The 20,464-nt window shown below is 40.5% G+C and overlaps 1 protein-coding gene across 8 annotated transcripts in view; it reads left to right on the top strand.

The window, feature by feature from the left end:
• Positions 1 to 12,001, top strand: part of LMO1 (LIM domain only 1) — a 75,807-nt gene extending 63,806 nt beyond the window's left edge. For all 8 annotated transcript variants that reach the window (XM_054028414.1, XM_054028413.1, XM_054028415.1 and 5 more), the window contains 2 exons: positions 6,701 to 6,826; positions 11,546 to 12,001. In XM_054028414.1, coding sequence (XP_053884389.1) covers positions 6,701 to 6,826; positions 11,546 to 11,651 — 232 coding nt within the window. In that variant the 3' untranslated portion in view covers positions 11,652 to 12,001. The remainder of the gene's footprint in view (positions 1 to 6,700; positions 6,827 to 11,545) is intronic.
• The last annotated feature ends 8,463 nt before the right edge of the window (positions 12,002 to 20,464 follow it).

Raw genomic sequence — 20,464 nt, 5'->3', positions numbered from 1 at the left:
TGATAGTTTTGTCTGGCTAGAGAGCATGCACAGCAATGCCTCACTTTCAATAGACTTCCATGTGTAAGTAATGATGGTGGCACCAAATCAAATGGCCAAACCACAGTTCCACATTTCAAGCACAAACTTTGAAAGTTCCAGTGTGTGCGCCAAAACTAGCAAAACTTGAGCTAATCTGTCAACGGTGTCATTGAAACTACATTCAGGAGCATTAATCAGCAGAAAGAACTTGATAACTTGGGAAGTCTTCCAAGGAGGGTGCTATTTATTTTTTTCAATAAATATACAGCATATATGGGCATCAGCAGCAGATATATTAGGCAATGATCTGTTATTAAAGGGACACAATCAACCTGCTTATATCCAGAAATGTATTTTCTGTGAAAAAGATGATAGATGCAGCATGGCCAGAAAGGACTGTGTTTTAAAGTTGGGTTTTACTGAAGATCCTAATAATGGTGTAGAGTTTGTTAAACTGACTTTTATTATTCTTAACCACTTTGAGGCATTCTGCATGGGATTTCCCTGCCTCTAAACTGTTTTGTACCTAGACAGATTGACAATGAAAAAGTAAATGTGCACTTTATGTGCAAAAGATGGTGCATTTCAACCACATTGTTACACTTCATATTGTCACAGCAAAGATTATTTCCTATGTGGTTACTGAGATGAGGGCCTTTCACGTATACAAACCAGAACTTTCCAGGATAACAAATTGCAGTTGGGTTTGTTAGTTGATTTTAATTTTATTTTTCAAAACTTTTTTAAGGGGTGGACTAATTCTTGTAGGCTTTGATGTACTGACCTGCCTCTAACACTTTCAAACTTGCAACTTTCCTATTAATATTTCTAAACTCTCCTAAGAAAACTTGTCTCCATATGTGTGTGTTTACACAGCATCTGTGAAAGCCAAGATTGGTTTTAATGTCAATTGGAGCAGTTATACTGTAAGAAGATTGGAGCTTTTGAGGGATATGGTACTTGTATTCTGGCACCGGGTGGGACAGCTTCATACCAAGTGTAAATCTCTTGCTCTCTAAAATGTGGAGGGAGGGACCAAAAGATCCAAAATAAATACCTTCCATATGGATTGTTCAACTGAAGATGTGTGCCTTGAGGAATCCTGAAATTTATGCCCCGTAGTCTCCATGCTAGTTGGCCACCCAAGCAGAGAGCTTTTTATACTATGCTGGTTCAGTTCCTTCTATTTAGCTATCCATGAGTAATAAACTCTCTGGCATAAAATGTACGTTCTCTGGAACTGAACTAGAAATCATCATGAAAGAACAACTTAACCGACTTCATTAATGTCAAAATATGTCTACTTTCTTTCAATTGGCACAACTTTCCACTGTAGCATTGACTCTGCTATATTCAGAAGTGTGCACTCACTGACAGGTATTTACCACATGGCAATCTGATTTTTGCCTTGTCGTTTTTGTGGGAGCCAAGAGAAACCAAACACAGGAGTAGGTTACATCTGTATCCCACACAAAGACCGATTAGAGATGTCCTTCAGCCTTGACTCTACATTTTAGAATTGGTTTTACATTTTTATCATATTAAGTGGCTGTTAAGCTTTTTCTACAGCTATTTGCATACTCAGTATTTTGTCAGCTCACAATAAACACGTGTATTGTTCGAACTGCGTCAGCCGCATGCAGCTGACAAACACTGATGTAAGTTGTTTGAGTCCAACTTGCTGGAAGGTTTTGAACTGGTAGGAACAGGGCTCTTTCTCATGACTATGAATTCAAGGTACGAGAAATGGACATAGGAACTTTCACGCTGGATCAGACCCAGGGTGTATCTAAACCAGTATCCAGTCTCAGACAGCAGCAGCATGAGATACTTTGGAGGAAGGTGCAAGAATTTTATTATAACGATTATCACCACTTGTATTGTAGAAGTGCCAAGGCGCCCTCATCATAGACCCTGTTGTGCTAGGCGCTGTACAAGCAAGAACAAAGACGGTCTCTGCCCCAAAGAGATGACAATCTAAATATAACATAATAGCAGATGGTTACAGAGCAGCTAGAGGAGTACAAGTTAAAAATGAGACCATATTGGTTAGCATGGTAGGCAATGGTCTCCTCATACTGAAACCACTTAATCCCTAGTAATTAGTGATTGGTTTAAGTATGAGGTTTACTCTCTTCTAAAATCTGCTTGTGTTAACTATTATAACTTTCTGGATATTCTTGGTATCCATATAAATGTCCAGTCCCTTCTTGAATGTTGCTAAATTTGTGGCCTCAACAGTCCTGTGACAATAATTATCACCATCTGATTATGTTTTGTGTGGAAAAAGTGTCCTTGAACTTGCTGCCTCTTTAACTTCACTGAATGTCCTCCTTGTTTCTCATATTATACAGCAGGGAGAATGAAAGCTCCCAATGTACCTTCTCTATCCCATTCTGTGCTTTATATATACTTATATCCCCTCTTAACCATCTCTTTTCTAAAGTGAGCTGCCCCCAATCTTTTCAGTCCCTTTTCATAGGAGAATTTTCTGGCCCCCGACTGACTTGCTGCCGGTTTGCAGATACCAGGATGGAGGGCAATCTTGGTATTGCTAGGTATTTAGAAATCCATTTGTAGATATTGTTTGTAGGTTTAGAGATAATGAAACAGATGTGCAGATTATCATATAGCTTAGACCATAAATGAATGTGAGTGGGGCGAGAAGGAAGATTCATGGAAAGGGTACAAATCTAATGTTCATTCATGAGTGATGAATGTAAGTTGGAAATATAGAATGTGTTTAAAATGATGGGGAAGATGGTCACTTTTAGACAAGTCCCTCCCTTTCACATACTCGCCAGTATAAGCCCCTCACTCATACCCTAAAGAAAAGGTAAACTCTGGGTAATTATGCCCCTACTGTACATTTAGTCAGTTTAAAGTACCTTCACAGCATTGCTGAATTCCAAAATGTTGTACAGAAGATTACTGTTACAAGCAGCTAAGTCTTTAAATAAAAAGAAGCCTCCCAACAGTTACATAGCACTTCCACAGAGTGCTACCCGCTTGCCCCTCAATTCATTCGTATTCACTGCTGCTCCTATGTGCCAATTAGCTTTAATTTTTACTATACACAATGACATCAACAGCTAATCGGAATATAGAATAGCTGGATTTTAGTGTGCCTATAAACTACAGAAAATTGTCCTTGGCTAAATTCCTGCTTTCAGATTGGCTGACGACAATAGACATGGTTAAGTTCAGAGTAAGAGCCATTAAGCATAATTACTACCACAGGGTAAAAGTTTAATTGTGTTAAATTTTAAATCTGCATAGTCTAAGCTTATTTACAAGCTGGTGAGGTCCTTCTGTTACATGAGAGAATAAATCTGTACATAAAAATTGCTGTCTTCTAACTTTTAAGAGAGTTTTAAAAAGAGGTTAAAAACCTTCCTTGTCTCATTTCCTCCCCTCCCCACCCCACCCCACCCCCACTGGCGTCATGCCAGTGAGAATATTGAGGATCTTATGGTATATTTCCCTGGTATGCTTGAGCTTTGGGGGGGGGGGGGGGGGGAGGGTGACAGACAAGATGGGATTTGCTATGGAGAATGCATCCAGAGGATGGAGTATGTGTTTCCTTTTTTTTTTGTGTGTGGCTTCTTTTTAAACTAAACCATGGGATGTATTGATGATGAAAGGGAGTTCTCCCCCAAAATTAAAAAAACAAAAACCCAAACTGCTCCTCGTGTGATCTCCAAGTGAGGAGGTATGGAGCATGACAGCTGGACATGCCAAAAAACAAAGACCAAATTCTTAATTGAAGAATGTCTCTTCTTTGCCTCAATCTGCACTTCCTCCAACAGCAAAAAGCCTGTGAACTTTGAGCTACAAGTCAGGCATACTCGAGAATTTTAGTGACTATATAGAGCTTTAAATCGTTCCCTGAGAAGTGATTAAAATTAGAAAGTGCTATAATGTGTGTGAAATGTTCATATGTTAGGGAAGGGAGGTGGGGGCTGTCTGAAACTTAATGGAAGAAAACAAGATTAGCACAGTGAAAAACTGGGAGCTACATTTATGTAGACATTAAAAGGCAACATAATTTCAGCTGGACAAAACATAAACTGCAGCTCTTATGCAAACATTCAAAGCTATTTAACACTTGGTTTACCCCCCCCCCCCCCAACCCCTGAAAAGACAGGTGAATCCAGTGCCAAATACAATCTTCATGTTTCTTTAACTGTTTAAATAGTTAAGTGAACATCTGTCCAAACTTCCCCATCATTTCCATGTAGAGAAGTATCCTATTTGAAGGGTGAAGAAAACTGCCTGTTTAACAATGCAAATAACTCTGTCTGGGGCCGCTTTATTTTATTTAATCTAGATTGAGCTCCACACAACTGTGATGCTAATGAATAATGGATATTTTACGCTCACAAGAATAGTGGCATCGTGCACAGAACAAATTTACGATTAACTTCCACTGTTCTCCTTACCTAATGTATTGGGCTGCTTTGCTTGGGTTTTATTTGTATTTTTTATTTTTAAGTGATTTTTTTTAATGTTCGCTGTGATTTGGATATTCTAAAAATGCAGACATCATTGTTCTCCTAATCTGCTAGTTCTCTATCAAATAGAGAAATTGAAACTAATGACGGCTGCTACTGTACTAAGGGTGTTCTAGTTATATGATGGAAGACGGTTACACCAAGGAGTGATAGAGACACTTCTGTTTTGCCAAGTAAAATGACTATGAATCAGAAAATACAAATTTGGGGCTATATTATAAATTGGCACCCCATCCAGAACGAGGGGCATTGTAGCTTTGCTGGCCCAGGAGCATTCCAGGGAGGGAACTGTGAGCTTCTGCCGCCACTGCTGGCACCACCACCCTTGCTCCGGTCTGCTACTGGTCCATAATAAGACATGCCCTTTCTTGCAGTGTCCCTTACCACCTGTGTAGGACTGGGAGCAGCAGTCCTCTGAAGGCTACTCTCTCTCCTGCACTAATCCATGATGCAGGGAGCCCGTGAAGGGCTGGCTCGCCTGCTATCATAAGAGTAGGCCACCATCCTGCCCTTGCTGAATATGTTGCCGTTTGTTTATAAGACTCTTTGCCATTTTGCTCGGTCTATTGCGGTACAGGCTTTCCAGCCCTAATGTGGTGAAGTCTGAGGGCAAGAGTATTTAGATCTTACATTGCTGTGTCTCTGGTACTATTTTTATCTGGCCCATTGTACCGTAGACTTATTTTTTTTTGTAAAGTGTCATACACAAATGTCTAGTCTCCTCCCACCGAAAACAGTCCAGTGGCCTTCAAGCCAAGAATAACAGAAAAGTAAAGGGTGTCTCTTGTAACATCTGACACAAGAAGTAAGACTTTTTATATGCCCCAAACAAGCTAACATGATAGCTCAGGAGCCTGAGAGCGGAAGGGTTATCTTGAGGATCTTATCACACTTCAGTGATTACTGTCCAGTGATCAGTAGCATTGATTTGTTCAGCAAATTGTAGGCTGAGAAATCAGACATAGGTGTTCCTCTGCCAGGCTGCAAGTGGTTCTCTCTATTCTTTTTTCCTTTTTGTATTGGTGGAACCAGTAAGTACTGGCATTAGCAAGATCCAACTCCAAAGAATTGAAACAGACTTTAGGCCCCATATATGTTTAGGGGGATGTACACACGTGTGCATGTTTACATGCACGCCAAACTAACAATCAGCAGGAAGAAGGTGCCTTCCACATAGCTCTGAGAACAATTAAATCACATGCATTCTCTTAAACAGAAAGTAACTAAGTGTATATTGACTATTTGCAGCTTAAGATTGAAATCTTTGGTTCGTTGCATGCATCCCCAACTGGTTCCTATAGCTCTAATTTAGAAGTGCTGTGATGCGTGTCCCCAGGGAGTGGCACTGGCTCATGGGTCTTCAGGGACTTGTCCAAGGGCTGGGGGGGTGATGCCGTAGCTCTTGGTTAGTCTCCCTGTGGGAGCTGTAAGAGCAGCAGACATCTGGGAAGAGAGATAGCAAAAGCCATGACAAAAGTGGCAAAGCTTCCAGTGCAGAAGGGCTGTCCTCAAGGACTGGGGAGCTGAAGTGAACTGTTGAATGTACTGTTTGTGCCTTGGTGTAAAAAGCCTCCCAGGAAGGTCGAGGAGGGTGGAGGTCTTAGCAAAATTTATAAAGTGGCTTTGTAAAACATTATTGCCAAGTGTCTTTAGATAAGTGTGTGTTCCTTTAAAACAGGAGGTAAGTTAGACTTTTCTCCAGTGGCAGCTTTGCCTGCCGGAATTGGCAAAGTTAGTGAGTCGTCTGCATTTCACTCATTGTCATCAGCTTGGATTCCTCCATTAGGCAACAATGAAGAGCAAATGGGTGCTGAGTGGGGTGGGGAAGGAAGCAAGATGTTCAGAGAAAAAACCCTGCAAATAGTTTTGTTTTGACTGAAATTGTGTGAGCCCCAAAATAGCACTGAAAGTATCTTTAATGCTTTTCTCCATTAGATAGTAAATTAGCCCAAGGCTCACAAGCCAAGTGAAGTTTCATCTCGACAATCGGCATTTGCTCACCAGGCAGTTTTATCCCAAGTTCCTGCACACTGGTTGGTCAGCGAAATGGATACTGCAACTCCTATTTATTGGTGCAATACAGTATTTGATACTGCTAATTACACTTAATTAGTGCTTCCACCATTTAATTAAAATGGCTTCTAATGATTGTGCTTCTTTGGCAGGCTCTTTGGTACCACCGGGAATTGCGCTGCCTGCAGTAAACTGATCCCTGCCTTTGAGATGGTGATGAGGGCCAGAGATAATGTTTACCATTTGGACTGCTTTGCCTGCCAACTCTGCAACCAGAGGTGAGGACACAGTTATTACAGGAGAAAAAAAAAAAAAAAAAAACACAAACTATTTTTTATTTTTGCCCACGAACCAAGGAAATCCGCTTGATCTTTGCCACCTCTCTGGGGCCGAGAAACTGCTAGCACTGGCTGGATTGTCTTATTTGTAGTTGCCTACATAGACTGGGTCTGTCCTGCAACCTTTTCGAGGATGTGGGCCTGGTGGAGCCAAGGGGAGTTGGAGGGGTGTGTGCAAGGACTGCAGATCCAGGCACAGTAGGCACCAGACAGCTGTTCTGAAATAGTTGTAATGCAACTGAATGAACAGCTTCTGAGATCTTTCAGCATCTAGCCTGTTTGCTGAACACCCATAGATGGAGATAGGACCCTCTCTTGCACAAATACTTCTAACTCAGAGTGACTTAAATCAGACTTCTGACAGGCTCAGAAGTGAGGAGGGTACGAAGGAGAAATATATTCTAGGTAAGCCCTTTTGGAGAGTACGAAGTGCTCTCTTCAGTTTGCTGCATAAGCAATAGGGCCTGCTTGTGGGGTAGTTTTAAATGGGGCTGTACCACACCTGACTGGAAGATGCAGAGAGAAATACATATCAACGTATACAATGAAAGGACATATGGGTTCAGCCTGACTCATTTGGTATCTATAAAAGACTAAATGCGGGGGGGAGGGTGCGCGCGTGCAAAGACTTTAGGACATGCTTTTCTCTTGATTTTGGTGCACTTGTCAGAAGATAGAGTTCTCCTCTTGGAAGCTGAGTGCATTAAATGGAGCATAGTCTCCCTTTTTGAAGCATGCATTCTTAAAACTTCCCCCTCCTTGCTTAGGCTGCCCGTTGAACCACAAATTATTATTTATGAAGGGACATGTGGTAAAAGAGGAGGAAAAGAGTGAGTAAGCTCAATGGGAGAAAAGCACGTTACTTCAAAGCCAAGTTAACATACCTGATATTTCACTTAAAAATAAGATGCATCACATTCAATTACTCTGGAATTTCAGTCAATATGGAGTTGTGTGTGTGATATTTACACACACACACATATGCTCACACCTTTCTAGCTTTCATGTTAGATTTGTGAGAACATATCAAAATACAGGGACGGACTTTCCTCTCACACTTGTTTTATATCCGTATAACTTGGTTGAAGTCTGAGGAGTTGCACCTGACTCCCAGCAGTTCATGTATGAGGAGAATCAGACACACGGTATGTAGTTTGGGTGGCTTTAATTGAAGGCACTGTATCAAACACAAAGCTGGTATTATTTGTTTGGGGGAAGAATGCCTTCCTATTAATACTGACAGCTGCAATAAATCAAGCTGTCCCCAGTTTAATAGGGTTATTCCACTGAGGTTATAGTGACATCTAGTGGTTGGTGTGCTGGACAGGGAGCGTACTTTCTTGCAGACAAACTGTATTTCCCAGGGTTTTGGTGCATAGTCCTATTTTTAATTCTGTCTTTGATATTCTTCTGATATACCTTACTGCTATCCAGAAAGCATTGGCAGACCTATCCATTTTGTGACTGCGCTGGCAGGAATTCAGCACCTCCCTCCCCAGAGATGAAACTCAATAGTGAGCAGCCTCTCACAAGCAAAGTCCTCAGTTAGGTTTTTTGGGATCCATTGGTATTACCGTTTTTTTTCAGTCCCAAGCTCCAGTCTTAGCATAGTGGGTTTTTTTTAAAAAGGCAAAATAATACTTTATTTAATAGTGTTAGGTACGAAATATTTCCATCAGCCATCGTCTCCAACGCACATCAAAAACACTGATTCCTAAAATGTATCTTGGGCCTAACTCATGTTGCATTTTTTAAGGGTAAGTAGCTGTTGTCTATCTACTAAATCTTCTTTTTACCACAGTAATCTGCTGACACATCAGTATCCTAAGATGTTTCAAGCAGTTCACCTGCCTTTTTCTCGTGTTGAGTTCTATTCTGAAAGTCACTTTATAAAAATGGCATCCTGGGTTCAATGTTCATGTCTCACTGATTCCTGATGAAACTCGCTCAGTAAGATAAATTTTTCTAACAGTTCGGCACTCACGGTGTGTATGAAGGCTGGGTTCCCTTTTCCTCACACATCAACCTCCAGAAAACTGCTGGGTTTGCACAGGCGTAAAACGCTTTGGGTGTGACACCAGCATGCTAAATCTTGATTGGTAGTTGTGCATGAGAAAGAAAGAACTCCACTTCCTGCTGGGTCCATGCTGAGTTTTCAGAGCTGGCAGCTGGAAAAAAACATCTTTGTTTTGTAAATTGAGCACATTGTGAGAGATAAACATGGGACCCCACGATGCCTGGTTTTCACCTGATTTTAAAAGAACTACACTCAACCACACCCTACGAATCACTTTTCAGCTCTCCCATGGCTGCTCTAGACCCCAGCTAGATTTGGCAAGAGGCGGCTGTTGACTGTGCTGATTTGTGCTTGTGGCGTGACATTGTTTTGTACTCCTGCTCCTTGGGTTTTATGGTCACAGTTTAAGTAACATTAAGTAGCAGAAAGTCAGCAGCTGTCTTAAGTTGCAGTCTGGAAAATGTTGGCTAATAGACTTCGTATATTCAGCAAATCCATTGGTGAGGCTGTAACTTTCAGGAGAATATGTGCAATGTTGCTTTAACTGGAGTCTCCTCTTAAAGAAGCAGCTTTTGTTTCTTTTCTGGAATACAACGTTAAAAGTTAGCTAGCTGAATTTCAGACTATTATAAAGAGGGTTTCAGGTGCAGGCTAGGAGAGGAGACTCTGGGTGCTGAGCTAAATCACACAATGAACCATACTAATTAAGCGCACTGTGGAAGCCACAGGTTTTCGCTATACCCACTTGCCAAATTAAGCAAGGCATCAGCTGACTTATAGGCATCCATTAGGGGAAAACTTGTATGAGGTGCTGGAGAGGCTTGGATGTGGTAGGTCCCATACAAATGAACACTCCTCGTATAATTCAGACTGTCCAGTCTGATAGCAGGCTTTCAGTCTCTAGCTACCCACTGACTATCACAGGCCGAGAACATATTCCAGATCAGGACTAGAGAATTTCCCTTGTACAACCATGCATAGTAGTATGGTGACCAGACAGCAAATGTGAAAAATCAGAATCGCAGGGGAGGGGGTTAATAGGAGAAATATATATAAGAAAAAGACCAAAAAATCGGGACTGTCCCTATAAAATTGGGACATCTGGTCACCCTACATAGTAGGGGCACATTTTCAAGGCTTCATGACTCTGCTGAGGAAAAAGTTGTCCTCTTTCCCTGGGCTTCATGTTGTGTAGGGCCTATATTTCTCCTCCGAACTCCTAGCTAATGTTTTTGCCTCTTTAAAGTTCATATCTGCCAGTTCCTAGCTGGCTGGACATGTGTGCACCAGCTATATCTGTCTTTCAGAACTGGCCGTCTGCATCACTATCAGCTGTACCTGCCCTGAAGTAGTGGGACTGGCTTAGGACACTGAGGCTGTCTTGCCTATATCCTGCCTTGTTGTCAAGCACTTAGCATGTGCTAAGTCAGACTCTGCCCTTGAGTGGGAGATCAGTGAAGAGCACTGTGTGTATTATCCTAAAATTCTAGATTAACTTTTACATCTATAGCAAACAGGAGGTGTGAGGAGCCAAGTGGCAGTCAAACTGCACCTTGCAGGTATTGTGTGCAACCTTTTTGACCTTAATGATCAAATAAAATTGTTAAATATCACAAGTCTCTCTCTGTCAACTTTAATACAAACAGAACAATTTACATGGTAGACAGAGAACTTCACGCTCCATTCCAAGAAGATAAAGGTTAACCGAGTCTAGCCATCCATCAAGAAACTTCTATTTATTGTTCAGCACTGTACATAAGGGGGTGAGGAAGGACTTAATAGCCATTTAGTGCCTGTAAATTAGTGTAAACACTGCCTCACCTGGAAATTTGAATACCATAGAACATTTCAAACATTTTGTGTAACATAACCGGTTTGCTTCCCGGTTTCAGTGAATTCTGAAAGCTCATGTCTATTTGGGGAATCTATTCCATCACTTTTCATGTTGGATTATTACAGTAGTATCTATAGCAGGGGTAGGCAACCTATGGCACACGTGCCGAAGGCGGCACGCAAGCTGATTTTCAGTGGCACTCACAGTGCCCGGGTCCTGGCCATCAGTCTTGGGGGGCTCTGCAATTTAATTTAATTTTAAATGAAGCTTCTTAAACATTTTAAAAACCTTATTTACTTTATATACAACAATAGTTTAGTTATATATTATAGACTTACAGAAAGAGACCTTCTAAAAACGTTAAAATGTATTACTGGCACGCGGAACCTTAGAGTGAATAAATGAAGACTTGGCAAACCACTTCTGAAAGGTTGCTGACCCCTGATCTATAGGCTTCAACAGAGATCAGGGCCCCTTGTGCTAGGCACTGTTCAAATGCATAGTATGAGAGGGCCTCTGTGCCAGAGAGCTTACAGTCTAAATAGACAACACAAACAAAAGGTCGGAGAGGGAAACAAGGTGGTGAAGTGACTTGAGTCTCTTAGAGATCAGTGGCAGGGCCAGAAATAGAACTCAGGTCGCCTGGTTCCTAGTCGAGTGCCCTATCCACTGTATCCTGCCTCCCTAAATTCCAATCCAGTAAGTATAGTTCATAATGTACTGCCACCTGGTTAATGCCAACTAACATTTGGACATGCCTGACTTTATTTATTTATTTATTTATTTGTTTATTTATTTTACATTTCAGATTTTGTGTGGGAGACAAATTTTTCCTGAAGAACAACATGATCTTGTGTCAGATGGACTATGAGGAAGGGCAGCTGAACGGAAGTTTTGAGTCCCAAGTTCAATAACGATCCCTGCTTTGCTGAAGCACTGTGGGATGGACGTTCAGCCACACAAGCAGTGAGGGGCGTCTGTCAGCTTGCCTGCAATATTTTTTTAATTCTTGGTCCAGAAAGGACTATATACATTGTAGTACTTTTTTCCCGCCCCCAACACAAAGCAGTTACAAATTTAGATGTACAGTTGTGCCTGCTTAGCTGAGCACTGCATTGCCTGTATGTTTGTGAGTTTTTTGGGGTCTGGGGGAGGGCTCTGTACAGTCTGATTTCTGTATATAAACTGGAACATTTATTTTATGAAAAATGTAATGCAATTTTATTACTGGTGTGAATTAAAAATTATGAATGTTTCCTGGTCATTTTAAGTTGTGGTTTATTCGTAATACAGTTGGGGCTTGTGTTTCCTGCATTTGATGCTGACCAGATATTTTTTTTAAAAAACAATACACAGATCCCTGGAACGCTCATGAAATAAAATAACGGGCAAGAGTTTAAACTACTACACAAACAGACGAGTTGGGGGAGGAAGTGCTGCTCTGAAATTCAACCTCTCAGTTTCACACACATCACGTTTCGTCTCCACAATTGCTGTCGTGTAGAAAAGGCATAAATGAGCTCTGTGTGGGTGATAGCTGGGGAATCTTTACTGCATCACTAGTCAATTCCCATGAGGACTGTGGTAAACAACTTCAATTGTTCACCATGAATGGTATCTGTGGCCACAGGCCTCTTTTAAGTGAAAGCACCTCAGTCCAGACAGAGCAATGTTATGACCAAGAACCCTATTGACCAGCTAATACAATATCTCTTCAGTATGAACCCTAATGAATAGAATCTATCTAGCCTTGTCAACAGGTGGCCAGTTACTGATCAGAATATTCATTTCAGGGCTTTGGTATGGCTTACTTCTCTTATACAGGGCATCAGTTTTCCAAATGTCAGGCACCAAAACAGCTGATGCCAGAGACTTCAAACGAAGCCTGCTATTGAACCCACATCACCTGTTTTACAGATCTTTTTGCTTGTCATTTGCCAGTTGTTGTGACCTCCCACACAACAAGCTGTCAGATTCCAGTTAATCTAGGTCATTTAAAAAGACTCCGCTAAAAAAAAACTCCAAATTCTATTCAGGCTACTCTTTGTGGCAATTATCAGAGGGGTAGCCCTGTTAGTCTGAATCTGTAAAAAGCAACAGAGGGTCCTGTGGCACCTTTAAGACTAACAGAAGTATTGGGAGCATAAGCTTTCGTGGGTAAGAACCTCACTTCTTCAGATGCAAGACAATTTGGGGCAATTGTCAGTGTTACACAATTCACGTGCAGGGTATGGGATCACACCAAACAATTTTACGTACAACCAACACCATTTTTATACATTGCAGCCAGCACTGGTAAACAATTACTTCAGTTCTATGTACTATATCTCCCTGCTTTTCTTTTCTTTGTTTCAGTTTTTTCTCAGCATGAATTAATAACCGGCTACTGATCTTGAATCTCGTATTGCTCGTTTCCTCTGCATTACAAATACTATGTACAGTTTTATCTTGGTCTCTCATATCTATTTTCTTTAACTGTGTTTCACAGTACATCCAGAACTCTAGCTGAGCAAACTAAAAAAAATAACAGAACACCAGAGATGTAAGAGAAGCACTGAGATATGACTAATAAGCTAACATACCTCATAGTGTATCTTGAGCATTCCTTCTCTTGAACACAGAGGTAGATATTTCAGGATCAGGATAGCCATGTGAAACAAGTTGTTTGGTCTCCATTCTGTTTCTGGTTGTCAGGAGTCTTTTCAATAGGTCACTCCTCCAGTTAATACCAATTGGTTCCTTTTAGCAATTTCATTGGGCTGGGGTGGGGGGAGCATGGATTAAATAGCCTTCTTAGCACTAGAGGCTATCAAATAAGCTCATGGTTGAGGCTGCTTGTGACAGTATAGGAAAGTCTTCATTTTTCACTACTCAAACTGTGTTTGTTCTCTTGATTTAAATCGGTTACCATACCCAGTACTGTCGTTTTGCCACCTTTCGTGCTCTAAATTCAAGGAAAAAATTGGCATGTGCATATCCATGATTTCCTTCCATAGTTTAAAATGATTACATTTGTGATGGTAGGGGTATTATCCCATAGTGATGCTAGGAAACCAGCTTTGTTAGCTCCCCTGTCAGGCTTATTTAAAGTTTGAAAGAAGTGTTTTGGTGCCAGTTAAAGAATCTCTTTAGAGAACTGATACTTACTTTTTGATGTCTGAGAAATGCTCTTTCAAGATCATATAACTTAATTTTTATCCTTCTTTTCACTGGAAAAAATTATCTTTAAAAGATTTGCCTAGACACGTTGGCCACCAATCAGTTCTATTATTACTCAGTCATATGCCGTACTGACAATGAAGTTGAAGTATTAGGGCAAAGTATAGAAGGGAGAAATCTATCCAGTAGCTTGTAGAGAAGTGGCTTTTAAGAACCTTGGATTATAAAATGGCTATGTGGTCTGTGTAGGCAGGTTTCTTTTGTGTGATTGAACCACCTGTCTGCTTCCTTTAGGCTGAGAATATCTGAGTCCTCTTTTCTGTAAAGCGCATCTGGGATGGCTCTTGTTTTCATGTAGCCTCAACAATAGGCACACAAACAGAAAGAAGAAAGTTCTCTCTGGAAACACGAGAACATTTTTCTACTGAATCACATGTTCTGACAGAGTGCTCACACAGCCTTAAAATATAGAAGAAACATTACAATTTGCCGTTGCTACTATTCAAAACTGTCTAGGCACAGATTAAATTTTCCTGAAGTTCTTTCCTTAATGTAAAGAAAAAATGGGGTTTCACTTTTATTTTTAAAGTGACTTAGTAAGAGATGTCAGAGGGTAGAAGGAGATGGAGAATGAAGTTGGCATATGTAATATCTCTGATGGATTTTTGGCGTAATCTTGTTCAGTGGCACTGTGTGCGGGGCACAACCAATGGAAATCGGCAGGAATCATGAGAATGGCAGACAGGTTAATGTCAGATAAAGATGAAATCCAAAAGGACCTGGAAAAAATAGGCCACAGACTGATGAATGGTTTAGGGTTGATGTATATTGTAAACCAAAAAACACAGTGAGAGACTTGAACTGCAATATGGACTGGCCTAAATGGTTACAAATTGAAAGATGCTGGCCAGGAGAGTGATCTGGGATAGAAGTAAAGTGGACAGAAACATAAAAACATTTGCCACAATGGTACGTAAAAAAGCTAATAGTCATAAGTAGGATATTTAGGACTAAAAAGAAAAGATTAGACCATCTGTACTTGGGGACTGTCAACAAGTTCTAATAAAAGAATTGAGTTTTCTTGAAGCTTTGAAGCTAAGCATGCAATCTTTTTTGAGTACCTCTTCGCTTCCTGGTTTAAGGGGAAGTGCTGAAATGAGATTGTTTCTCTGCCTTGGTAGGGCACAAAAAATACACCGAATGGGTAAAAACGCATTAGCAGTTTCTCATCTTGCCCGGTTCCTGTAAGCTTTCCAGGTTGGCCAAAAGCAAGAACCAAAGACAATAAGTAGCAGTAGACCTTAGTGGCTCTGATCTTAGTTGTTCTGAAGCAGATTTCTTGAGTCTAGACAATTTGGTGCTGTACAAAAGGTGAGTGCAAATTCATCTGGAGCAGTGTTCAGAATTCCAAGTATCCTATTATGAAAAAATAGTACATAAAGGCGTTTGGAAGGCTTGATTGAAGATAACTGTGTAGCTTTCCTAATGAGGCACTCTTTAATGTGGACATGACTGGGCTGTCTGAAACCAGCTCTACTTGCTAACAAAGCTTAATGCCTTTTTTTTTTTTTTTTTTTTTCAGAAATCACTCAAGGTTAATGAAAGAAAACTATTGTCATCATGGATCCACAGCACCCTTCTCTGTTTCTTCTGGCCTCCTTTCTGTTCCCTTCCCTACTTCTAGTCTCCTTGGCACTATCTTCTCCAGTCCCAGTGAGGGAGGAAAATAACTATGGAAACAGAGAAAACCATCTCTGGCAGTCTTGAATAGCATGTTCCATGATGTCCTTGTACCAACAACCCTCCAAAAGAGTGAAGTAGGCTTAGGGAGCAAGAAGTTTCAACCGCTCCTTTTCAGCCTGCCTCTTTTTTTGGACTGTTGGAGAGAGGATACCTCAGTAGAAAGGATCATCTCCAATTACATGAACTGTTATGTGCTGTTGCAAACACTTCTGCAAACATTAGAAAACTTCCACCCAGCGTGGAAATGGCAAAAAAATAAATTCTGGTGGCTTGCTTTCTGCATAGCTTACATTATTTTATTTACTTGTGCAATGGTAGCACCTAGGGTTCCTTTGGAGACCCATTGTAAGCGCTATACAAACACAGGACAGTCCCTGCACAGAGGTGTTTATGATCAAAGTCTAAGACGAGACAACAGGTGGAACAACAATCAGTCAATACCGGGTCTGTCTGTTTAAATAGAGCCCACCAGCTGCTGAACCATTGTCAGGATTTTTGTAGGCATCATTGTAGATAGATGCCTGCCAAAAAATCCCCAAGTAGTTAGTGTTCAATTGGTGGAGAAGGGGGAAACGCTTGTGACCTCATCAAGCCAGCTCCTGGTAGAAGTATGTCAGTTCAGTTTTGGCATGTTGTCTTCAGCCAAGCTTCGCATCTCACCAGGGTATTTTTCCAGGTATCGTATACACCAAAAACACAGGGCTGAACTCTGCTCTATTACACTCTTGATTGCTTTTCCTTGATGGGGTGCTCTTACATCTTCTAATTTTTTTCACAAATCCTTGACCGTGATAGGTCCTAAACTTCAACATTAGTGATGAGGCAAAATACATTTGTGTGTGCATGCCAGATTCTGAAATCCTATCACCTAGTGAAGGAAAGATGTTCTTGTGGTAAAAGCCAGGACTGTGATTCATGAGAGCCAGGTCCTATTCCCAGTGCTGCCTCTGACTTCCTTTAAGAACTTAGGCAAGTCCCCTGTGTCTCACTTTCCGTAGGCCCATCTTAAAACGCAGATAATGGCTACGTCATTAGGGCGCAATGTGGATTAATGCAACAGTGCTAGTGAGGCACTTTGAGATCCTTGGATGGAAGGTGTTATAGTTTGCAAAGTGGTATTAATGTCATTATTAGAAGGCTGGATGCAATTGCATTTAAAAGAGACAATGGGGTTGCAGGAATGGAATTGTAGGTTAAAACATTTCTGATCATCAAGATTTCCAATGACTTACCATACCCTACCATGGGCATAACATTGTATATGTTATCGGGTGTTAGTTGCATTAAAAATTGTGGTTAACCACTCCAGCAAATGTAGGGATAGTTGATTTAATGCTTGATAGTCAGGATTAGTATTGTGCCCCTGCAAAGTGACTGACTGTAAATTTGATTCCGGATGCCTAATGAGACGCTTCCTGGACTGAATGATTTCTATTTTTTTTTTCCTGTATTGCATGCAGAAATTCAGCCTGTGAGTTGCTGGGCAAATGAGAAAGAAGCGCTGCATGCATTGTGGTTTCTCCTTTTGAATACAGTGCAGCAAATGTCCAGCAGTTTCATATAAAATACAGGAGAGAAATTGCTCAGTGCCTGTATAACCACTTTCATATATATGTATTGGATAAGGCCCACCTGCCGTGACCCACATTCTTATGATGGAATAGAATGTGATTTCATAAAAAAAATCCCAGAAGGAAAATGCAATCATGAATTTTTGTCTGAACACTGCAAATTTGCTTAATAGAAACAAGTGCTGAAGCACAGACCTGCTGTTGAATAATCACTGACACTCTGATGAACAGAACATGAAATTCTTTTGATGGTGTGTTAGTCATCACTTGGTATAAATATTCATTTGAGGAATCACACCAGAGTAAATGGCATTTTAGACTCTAATCATTTAGTATTAGCAGCTCGCCTTTTTTACTGCTCAAGATAACCGCTGCTTAATCTGTTTAGTGACCACTGGCATGAAGTTTGACATTTCAGCTTTTGCCTCAATCCCTGCATTCCGAATGCTACTGTCAATGACCCCTCTGCTTGAGTCTTAATGATTCTTACTCAAAGTCTAGCAGAATTACTGCAGCACGGTGCTGCTGAAAAACACATGCAACTTGCTTTAACTTCTGAACTATTTGCCATTTGCCTACTTATTCTTAGATCAATGTGGCATTTAGGCTCTAGATTCCTAATGTAAAAAATCTTGGATGTTTTGTTTTGTTTTTTTTATGGTCTAATGGCTGGTAGTGAAATAAAAACAAGTCAGTGTTGAAAACAAGCAAACTTGAGCGTTCTTTAAATTTATCTTTAACGCTGGTATAATTGTGCTGGTTCTGGCTCTCCCTCCAATCTATTTTTTTTACCTTTGTATTTCAGATGGATGCTCTACTTTCCTGAGCTACATTAGCTTTATTGAACACTTGGCTACCGACAATCCAGCTCTCCTGATTTCATATCTTTCCAAACAAGTTAATCTAATATTAACAGCAATTTGTTACCTTGTTGTTAGCTTAATTTACTTTACAAGAAATGCTGTATTTGCATCTCAACCCTGTTCCATTCAGTTATAAGATGTATCCCCCTCCCTTGTGCCATAACGATCATTAACTTTGCTGAGAACAGTGCATAGAATGCATCTTCTCCCGGGCGGTAGCAAGTTCCATATAGACAGAGTGATCCTAATGAGGCATATTCACTAATTGGCTGGGAGGTGAAACACAGATTGGAGGAGTCTTTCAAAGATAAGAGCTATAAAATGCGGATCTGTACATATCCTGGAAATGTAAGATTCAGACACATACAAATACAGTACTGCACTTCCAGTAATATAGCTGAATTGTAGACAGTAGTTTTCCCTTGTGGCAAACATATACAGTAAATGTCTTTAGTATGGAAATAAGTAGACATATGGGCACAACAGCAGACATTTCTAATATCAACAGATTCCTGAAGCATTTATATAGTGCTTTCATGCTATTCAACTTGTGCATCAGGATTTTCTGAGGTTTATCTACGGGCAAAGGAAGTGTCTCTGTCTTTTCACTGCAAATTCTTGTAAGAGAAAAGGGCAAGCAAAGAGCTCAGTCAAACCACATGTTAAAACGCAATTTTCATGGTGACCCAGATTCTGACCATTATAAGAGGCTCAGATGTGAAAATTATTCTCAAACTTTAATGCCATACCACCTTGGGCAGTGATCTCATGAGATCTCATACTAAGCAAGTCAGGTCTGAGGAGTACTTGGATGGGAGACCTCCAAGGGAAAAAAGTGCTGAAGGAAATGTTGTGATTCACTATGTGGCAAGCATCCCCATGAGTTAGTAATAATAATAAACCTGTGCCCCAGCATATTTTAGGAGTAATTGTGTTGCCATCTTTCAGAAGATGTCCTTACTGTGTTGGCTCACGTGAGTATTGGCCTGGGACTAAATTCTGGATTATATACTTAGCTCAGTGGTTTGAGCATTGGCCTGCTAAACCCAGGGTTGTGAGTTCAATCCTTGAGGGGGCCACTTAGGGATCTGGGGCAAAAAATCAGTACTTGGTCCTGCTAGTGAAGGCAGGGGGCTGGACTCGATGACCTTTCAAGGTCCCTTCCAGTTCTAGGAGATAGGATATCTCCATTCTGCAGAACTAAATTTTGGCCCGTCATTTTCCATCTAGACACCATTTTTCTTCCTGTCCTGCACAACAGGGTAGTGTGGCTGTGTGCTGCTAAAGAACTATGGATTTCTATACCATCAGGGGAGAAAATTTGTAGTCATAGGAGAAGAGAGAGATACTGATTTTGTAACACTTCCTTTTGGAAGGAAGTGGATAATTAGTATATAACATAGAATTGCGAAAATATTTTAAAAAATTTCACAGCACGTGAATAAACTGATTCCAGTGTAGCAATGAAAAACACCACCACAACAAATTATGCTCTTAGGTATATTTGTGCAGTTTCTCATTTACTTCTGTCCATGTTGTGCACATGTGCAGTATCTGGGACCAAAATTTAGCCCATTGTCTTTTTACTTAAGTCTCACTGGCACAGTATAGCCTATATTCTAACTAATGTGTAATGTAATATCCTAAAGTCTGTTTAGACAGAACAGTATGACATTGCTACCAGAAACACATACCCAAGATTACAGAGTGTGGGCTGAAAATAATGGAACTCTAGTAGATTGGAGAGGCATGATTTTCATTTACAAGAAGCTGTGCTGGTTTGTCCTTATCATATCTGAGTGTTTGAGAACTCTGTCCTTAATTATAATTTAACCACTCTATTTAGTACAGAAAAAGCTTTTAAAGTAACTACCTCTAAAACCTTTTTTTTAAAGATAGATATAACATTTGCAGTCCTCCAATCTAGTAGGCTATTTTAATGAGGGATTGGATATGTTTTTCAAGTCTACCACAAGGTTCTTAAATTTTTTCAGAACTTCTGGCTATACAATACCTGGTCCGGGTGATGGATTATGCCTTAATTTTCAATTTGTCCCAGTTCTCTCTCTTTTGACATTTCAGTCTCTGGTTGCCTTATCTTTACTGACTTAAAGAGCAAAGGTCTGGAAGCAGGTATCTCCCTAATATCCTTTATGGCAAAGAAATTACTTAGCTTCTATTGTAATCCTCGCTGCTCCAGCAGATCTACTGATTCTCTTGCAGGCTTCCAGTTTCTGCTATATAAAAATAATTTCATTTTCATTCTCACATCTTGGCTCTTGGAAATAAGGTCTTTGATCTTAGCTTTTACCTTCAGTGGCTGTTTCTTTTTCTTGGCATAAATTGGGGTGGATTTCCATTTCTGAAGGACTGTTCTTTGGCTCACATTAC

This window comes from Malaclemys terrapin, chromosome 4 (genome assembly GCF_027887155.1).
Source record: "Malaclemys terrapin pileata isolate rMalTer1 chromosome 4, rMalTer1.hap1, whole genome shotgun sequence".
NCBI lineage: Eukaryota > Metazoa > Chordata > Testudines > Emydidae > Malaclemys > Malaclemys terrapin.
The sequence above is the reverse complement of the archived record's forward strand: the minus strand, read 5'-3'. Positions and strand labels throughout refer to the sequence as shown.